The sequence below is a fragment of the Setaria italica genome, unplaced genomic scaffold, assembly GCF_000263155.2.
Source record: "Setaria italica strain Yugu1 unplaced genomic scaffold, Setaria_italica_v2.0 scaffold_47, whole genome shotgun sequence".
Lineage (NCBI taxonomy): Eukaryota > Viridiplantae > Streptophyta > Magnoliopsida > Poales > Poaceae > Setaria > Setaria italica.
In genome coordinates, this window is record NW_014576764.1 from 6,343 (window position 1) to 14,597 (window position 8,255).

General features: G+C 41.3%; 1 protein-coding gene across 1 annotated transcript; it reads right to left on the reverse strand.

The window, feature by feature from the left end:
- Positions 1-2,677: 2,677 nt before the first annotated feature.
- On the reverse strand, positions 2,678-6,735 carry LOC101783539 (CBL-interacting protein kinase 32). The gene is given in 14 exon segments (XM_022823652.1): positions 2,678-2,813; positions 3,050-3,124; positions 3,212-3,268; positions 3,399-3,512; positions 4,178-4,285; positions 4,380-4,505; positions 4,986-5,075; positions 5,151-5,276; positions 5,385-5,438; positions 5,603-5,683; positions 5,763-5,870; positions 6,005-6,130; positions 6,197-6,295; positions 6,511-6,735. Coding segments are annotated over 14 exon segments (1,392 nt in total). The 5' UTR covers positions 6,679-6,735; the 3' UTR covers positions 2,678-2,753.
- Positions 6,736-8,255: the final 1,520 nt, after the last annotated feature.

An 8,255-nucleotide genomic window follows, 5' to 3' on the forward strand; every position in this document is an offset into this window, starting at 1 on the left:
TCGAGGCGGATCGGCAGCTAGAAAGGCAGAGGACGGAGCAGATATTCCAATACATGCAGAGTGTCTTTCACAGTTTAGGTCAGACTCCACCACCTATGCCACCGAACCTATTCCCGCCACCTCCACCACCTCCTGCAGCTACTCCTGTGAGTCACTCTCAACCTTACAATCAATCTAGAGTTAAACTAGAAACTACAGGCACTACAGACTTACACTAGAAAAGTGACTAATGCAATCTCTATAACTTTGTGCAGAATCAATCGGCAGCATCCAATGCAGAATCTTCTTGGGGGGCAATGGCCACCTGCACATACTCCTCAACCTCCTCATCCTCCTCAGTGACTTGTGAACTAGAGGTGTTAGCTGTGGTAAAACTTGTGAATTACTTGTTTCGACGAGAACTTGTGAATGTTATTTGTGTGCTTGTGATGCTTGTGGTGCAATTTATATGCCTGTGGTGTAATTTATATGCATGTGCTTCTCTGGTTGTTTTTTGAGAGGGGTCTTTTATACGTTACATTTCTGTTTTTCCAGTAGGTGGCTGGATAGGCCATTTTCTGTTACATCGACAGCTTTGCCGAGTGCATTGCCAAAACACTCGGCAAAGGCGTCATAAAATTTTTGCTGGATCGGTCTCTTTGCCGAGTGCCAAGAGGAAGGCACTTGGCAAACTATGTAAGTTCGCCGAGTGCCAAAAGGAAAACACTCGGCAACCGGCTCAAAAAATTCTGGCGGAAGCAGCCTCTTTGCCGAGTGCCACCGGGAAGGCACTCGGCAAACCGGGTACCTTCACCGAGTGCCGCGGGGAAATACACTCGGCAAAGATTTTCTTTTTGCCGAGTGCCATTTAAAATACACTCGGCAAAACGTAACTCTTCGCCGAGTGTCGGGCGTCTGGCACTCGGCAAAGGAGCCGTTACTGTCACATACCGTTATCGCTTTTGTGCCGAGTGTTATATTTTGCCGAGTGTTTTCTGGCACTCGGCAAAGGCTTTGCTGAGTGCCCGACTATCGAGTAGGGTTCGCCGAGTGTTACACTCGGCAAACCCTTTGCCGAGTGTATTTGGACCTTTGCCGAGTGCCCCAGGCACTCGGCAAAGTTACTGTTTCCGGTAGTGCATGTTGGATCACCGCAATCTGTATTCAACGTGAAGTTAGCCCTTTCATGCACCATAATCACCTTTTTTATCTCACCATAATCACATTTAGTTTAGAGTGAGAATGTAACTAGTCGTGTCATGAATCAATAGTTCGTTAGTGTAATATGTAGCGGCAGAGGTGGTTAGTTACGTTCCAGCTACTGATCATTTTAATACACAAGTAGCACACCATTCACACATTACACAAGGGCACGCATACACACGTTACATGATGTCCAGGTCTGAACCAATCCTCATCGCGTTTGAACTAGGGGGCATGGGGTCAATATTTGTCATGTTGAGAATTGCCTGTGTGGAAAAATGAAAAAAATAGAAATCTCTAAAACGAGAAAAATGGGAAAGAAAACAACGTGTCAACGTTTTAGGTGGAGATTTTGCGAAGCCCATATTAGCAGTGCCAATTTTGCAAAGCCCAATGTTTGCGATGGCAAAAATTCAAATTTCTCTACTCTACATTATCCGTCCTCGTTGAATCTCGTTCCGAAGACACAACCACTTCGGGCCGAATCTTCAACACTGAGAGCAAACACTTGGCTGCGGCCTTCTTCTTCGCAGAATCCATCTCCGCGGGAGTGAGCTCGGGGAGGATAAGTGAGGAGAGGATGAGTGAGCTCAGGGAGGAAGATGACCGAACTTGAAAAAGGCAAGCTTTTGCACTACCGAAACTACCCCCACAGCAAAACGACGCTAGAACATAATAATAGTTGGGGTACGTGGATAGTGTATGGGGCCCACCATTATGATGGACGGCCAAGGATAACTCATATGTGATCACATGTACATGTGGAATAGACCTTTTGGCATGGGCTAGGCAAGCAACCCACTCAATCCACCCATCTACAGCCCAATCCGAAACGTGAGAAGGATTAAATGGGTTAGGTAGATATGGTTACAACCCATCAGACCCATTGCTCTTTGGTTATTCTACAATACACCGTGATGAACACCACTTAACTTTAACTAGATCCTTCCCCTCGGCCACAGTCCAGCAGCAGTAGTTGTGTGGGGGTTCGACGAGAAGATGATCTTCGGTGCTAGCAGGATCTCTCGCCAGTTAAGGGGTCCTATATTGTGCCTTTTCTAACCCTCCCAACTCAGCCATCAAGCGCAAAATCAATCCATCGATCCCACGACTCTCCTCCATGCAGGTCCAGCTCCTCACCCATCCATGGTCTATATATCCTTCTAATCTCTGCTCTTTTCTTCTTCTTCTTCGTATAAGCTGCAACCTGCAAATAAGTGCTACCAAACAGGTCCAATAGATGGCAAGGACAAAATGGTCATTTTTTCGATCTTCATGTGGTTTAGCGGAGCTGAGAGACTAAAAACAGTTCTAACGGCAGTGACGTGAAGAAAAAAACTGTTTCAATGACATACAGGGCGAACAAAAGTTTTCTAGTTGCGAGTAAGAATTTTCCTAACATGGATTAAGCCTCGATGAATTTCCCTTCAACTACAACAAGCGGCATTTACAACAATTTACAGCAATGGTGAACAATACAGGCTATTGAATCCGAATGTGCTTGGAAGAATGATATGCAAATAGTTTTCCATCTTTCCTCTCCCCTGGTTCTATTAGGAAGCTGGTTGCATTTAGAGATCATCGAATTTCCAGACAATGTCCTTTAAGGTCTTGGAAAGGTCCTTGCAGAACTGCAGAAAATTACAGCTTATACACATTTAATCACATGCCGTTCAATAAAAGATGCTGAAAGGACAAGAATTATGAATTGTTGTAATTTAGTGAATCAAAACTACTAGTGACTGGAGAAGCGCATATGGATAGGAATTAATCCACTTCTTCAACTAATGATAAACATTTAAACTGCAGTATTACATCAATACATATGCTTCTTTATTGGCATGATCTTTGCATGCCTGATAGTTACCTTATGAAATTCCAGAGTGTCACCTTCTCCTTTTCTGACTTCTATCACGTGAAAAGAGGGTGCAATTTGCAGTATCTGAATTAATATTACTAATTAATGTTAGGCACAAGAACTTTGCAAGGCACATTACAGTTAAGGAAAATAATTAATATTAAGCTTTACCTCAGCAGCAACATTAAGGTTTCCCTTCTTCCCTGCCTCTATCTTTTCGAGCCTTAACTGGTCACATAATAAAAAGAGAACTTTTAGCATGTAGAAAAATTTATTTAAAGTTTGTATTCATATCAAGAAGTCATGCACTCAAGAACATATTTGAAGAATCAATTATTACAGAGTTGTAGGTAGGTACCTTGTAATTTTTCTTCTGAACCCTAAATCCTAGGGTTGTTGCAGCTTCCTCAATCCTGTGGATAATTTCTCTGGGTGGACAAGTTGATGTAAACCTTTCTTCTCTTTTGAACCCCTGCAGATACAGTGACTAAAAGTTTAAGTATAAAGTATAGAAGAGTTAGGTTGCAAAATCATAATATGATGACCCAGTGTTGATGGAAAATCCTAAATTGAGAAAAAAATGTAAAATCTTCGGAACTATTGTTCTAATCACATAGGTATTACAGAACTAGTATTTGCTTGCAACATCCTTCAAAATTCTGCAATTGACTTTCACCGGCAGAATTCAAAGGAAATTCAAGTGCACAGAACAGTCATCAGGCAATACAACAACAACATAGCCTTTTGAGTCCCAAACAAGTTGCAATAGGCTAGAATTGAAACTCAACAATCACTGACAAAAATAAAAAAACAGAAAAGGAAAATAAATAAATAAAAGTGATATTAGTAGGGGCCTTAAGCTTGTTCAGCGTTTATGCACGTGAATAGCAGCTTTCCGTGCACTCCTATCGAAGGACAAATCTCTAGGTATATTCCATCCTATCAAGTCCCCTTTTTATTGCTTCCTCGCAAGTTAAGTTCAGCCAGCCCCTACCTCCCCTTATATTACATTCTCGTCTTAGGATTTGGCTATGCACTAGTGCCTCTGAAGGTCTTGGTCGGTTGTCATTAGGAAATGTCCTTAGAAAATCATGATGAGTTCTAGGTTACAACAGAGGAGTCAGGAACCTCTCGCACCTGCTCTGAGTCAAGTAAGTTTTCAAGGTTAAAGCCTTTTGATGATGAAATCAGATCGAATGCATCCAGAGATACTGGTTCATCTTTCTTTTCTGTCACGAGGTGCTCCTGAATGATGTCAAATAACAACAGTAAACTAGTTGGTAAGTAAATCTGTGACATTATGCATGAGACAGAAAATAAAAATGCACCATTTACTCACTTTTGAATCTTGGAAGACAGCGTTCACATCATTCAATGTGGTGATGTCATATTTGTTGTCAAACTCCTGGCGCCTGTAGCCCTCTTTGAACCACTCATCCTGTAGTATTTCTGGGATTGTTATTCGCTGCCATGATTTACCAAAACGTGAGTCTGATCTAGTGGAGCAAGATAGAATTATGGAGGCTCATTCATTCCGAAACCAGACTCAGCACATCCTCAAGATGAAGATGAACCACAATCCAGTTGCAACTATTGCTCCTTGACTGGAAGTTCCTATTCTTTACTCACACAAAGTGTTTTGTTTTGAGATATGTGCATTGCCTATACTTTTTCTCAAAAAGAAAACTGAACAAAGTTTTATTCTCAATGGCATCTAACAGTGGCTATGCGCATCAGGAACTTCTAACATTTGTGTCAATCTGAGTTAGACGTCAAATGCTAGATCGAAGGTAGTGTTATTTGGTTGATGGATATTGGCAACATCGTGTGACCCTATCATCCTACTATGGGATACATTGTACGGTGAATGTTGATCTATTCTATTCCATTATCTTAAAATTGTTTCATAGTACTTTTTTTTCAAGCAGCTTGTGATCTGGTATACCGTTATGGGATTTGTATCGAGGATTCTTGTTAACAACATCTTGGCAGGAAAAGATGTCCACAGTGGAAATGTGAATTCTGCATTCGATATCTGCCAGGAACAGAAGGGTAAAACCAAATAAGAATGAACACTGCAGCAATGATCTAAAAGCCGTGCAATGCTCACCTTCTTATACAACCTCGTAAGATTAGAGTCCTCAAAAGGTAAATACCTTGCTAGCAGAATAAACAGGATAACTCCGCATGACCACACATCAGCCGTTCCACCATCATAGCCTCCACCTTCAAGGACCTATAGTGAAGTTCGTAGAAATATTTAGATCATTGTATTCCTAATGAAATACTAGTAATTACCATATTATCCATTATTGGTTCGTTTTATACAGTTTTCTTGCATTACCTCTGGTGCAACATAGTTTGGAGTCCCATAAGTTGTGTGCAGCACTCCATCAGTCTGAACAAGATCAAACAGACAAGAAACACGCTTAAAGATATGTCAAAGGGTCTGAAAAGTTTCAAACAATAAGGGATACGATTATTTGTTGATGCAAAAGGTGTGAAATTTTACTCTATCATTACCCAAGTAGCTTATAGGCGTATAAGAAATAAGTCATTTACCTTGATTTGCTGAGATAGTGCGCCCAGCCCAAACTCAGATACCTTCAGGTTTCCACGTGAATCAAGCAGTAATTTTTCAGGCTGCAAGTATTAATTATAGTTTAGATTCCGAAATAGAGTTCTTAATTACAGAAAACACACACAAAGGAATTGACCTCACTTTTAAATTCAGGTGATACACATCTCTGCTATGACAATAATCAACCGCATTGATCAGTTGTTGGAAGTACCTCCTTGACTCACATTCCCTCATTCGATCGCTATTAACCTTTATGGTGAGGAACACAAAAAGTTTACCGTTAATTAAAATTTGTCGGTGATAGGTTGAACTTTGGGACATGGAAGGCGGTGGGTATAGCAGAAACTACATAAACTGGAAGGGACAATGTGCATATAACTTACAATGGTGTCTAAGAGCTCACCATGGGTAACATATTCTAACACAATGTAGATCTTTGTTTTACTTCCCATCACCTAAAGGTTAATGAAAACATTGATTTTGTCAAAGAGATCAGAAATTGCCTGCTCCTAGTGAAAAGAAACTAGACGTGCTAAATGATTCTGTTAAAAACTTCTGACTTGCTCTATTCTGACCAACTTTCTAATCAGCTAGAACGTTAAGAAAGGTACCTCGTATATGCGAACAATATTAGGATGCTCAATCAACTTCATTGCCAAAATTCCCCGCTTAATCTGCATATTCGACCATGTAGTTTTTTCATCAACAACAAATTACTCCCACCAGGAGCTGTTAATTCGATGCTGAACAAAGTTGCCCAACTCATGGACCATTATATTCAAAAGTGAAGGTACTAATGGGGGACAGGATCGGAAGGAAGGGGCCAGAACTTACGAGATATGAAATATCACCAAATACTAAAAAAAATGCAACAATAATTGAAAGTGACCTGCTCAACCATCTTGTGCTTAAGGACCTTCTCTTTATCTAGGATCTTGATGGCTACAAATTCGCCAGTCTGGATGTTCCGTGCCAACTTGAACTTGGCAAATGTGCCTTTACCTATGGTCCGGCCCAGCTCATAATTCCCAACACATCCCACCTTGGTTGTACTCATTCCCTGCCTTATCACCCCTCTGGAATTGCAAGAAGCTTCTCTGCACAGTCCAATGGTTTCACTGTCCTGTGTGGAAAATTTTACCCAGATTGTTATAGCTCAAGACAAAAAAGATGACATGCTGACACTTTCTTGAGAATAACTTCTTGTTTACTAGCTAAACACCAGACCCTACGTGAATTTAACCAGGATGTATGATGCATTTGCATCCCATTTGTGTCATAGTATATTGGGATATCTCGCCCACAAACCACAGGAATACGATTAACATATCCACCAGTTCTTTCTCCTACATTTTGTTATCTCAAGTCACGGAAGAACACTAATCTGCAATAGTCAAATGTTATGTTGCACTACGGGAAACTTTAAATTTGCCGAGTGTTTTCTTTTTGCCGAGTGTTTTTTTTCGGACACTCGGCAAACAAGCTATTCGCCGAGTGCCAAGCCAAAAACACTCGGTAAAAAAAAACACTCGGCAAATAGTGGCTTTGCCGAGTGTCAAATAAAAAACACTCGGCAAAGCCCCCTCTTTGCCGAGTGTCAAAAAAAACACTCGGCAAAGAGGGGGGTTTGCCGAGTGTCAAAAAAACACTCGGCAAAGAGGGGGGTTTGCCTAGTGTTTTTTTTGACACTCGGCAAAAAAATAATTTTTTTTTCTCTTTTCACCATGAAATTTTTTCTACTCCCCACATACAACATGTGGTACTCCATGTTAAAATTTGGTATATTTTTGAATTTATTTGCTATATTTAATTAATTAATTGCATTCCAAGGGAATTTTTGGTATAAGTCAAATTTGAACTGCAAGTGATTCAAATTATGGAATAAAATGAGTAGAAAAATGATATTCATGTTATTTGGACCAATTTGAGACCTGACCCATGAAATGAAAAGAAATTTCGAACATCTTGTTCAGGAAACACGACCATGAACATGTCGCAGTAGTATTTTTAAATTGTAAAAAAAACAATCAAAGTCTGAAAATCTTAAGATTTGTCATGATGTGATGATATAATACGTGGAGGCTGTGGAAAAAAATTGAGAAGGTTTTGCACATTTCATCATGTACGATGATTACAAATCGAAGCATCTCAGAAGAAGAATAGTAACTTTAAGAAGGATTCGATAAAATTTAGAGTCGAAGTGACGGTCGAGTTCGGTTTGACTACAAAACTTTTTGTATAGTCAGTAGAAAACCTATATTGATTCATGTGAAAATTTGGTATTTTTTTTAAAACTGTTGGATATTTTTTAAATTTTTTTCAAAAAACGTTTGCCGAGTGTTCTACGTTGGACACTCGGCAAAGAAACTCTTTATCGAGTGTCCACGTAGGACACTCGGCAAACCAAGTGCCCGGCCCCCTCATAAGTGCCTCCGCCGGCCCCCCTCTCTCACATCCCTCACTCCCGGCCGGCCCCCTCTCACTCCCCTCACTCCCTCCTCTCTCCCTCCTCTCTCCCTCCCGCCGCCGCCCGAAGGCCCCTGCCGCCGCGCGCCGCCCGGCGCCCGGCATGCCGCCCGGCGGCCCCGGCCCCGGCACCGCAGCCCGCCGCCCGGGCTCCCGGATCCGCGCCGC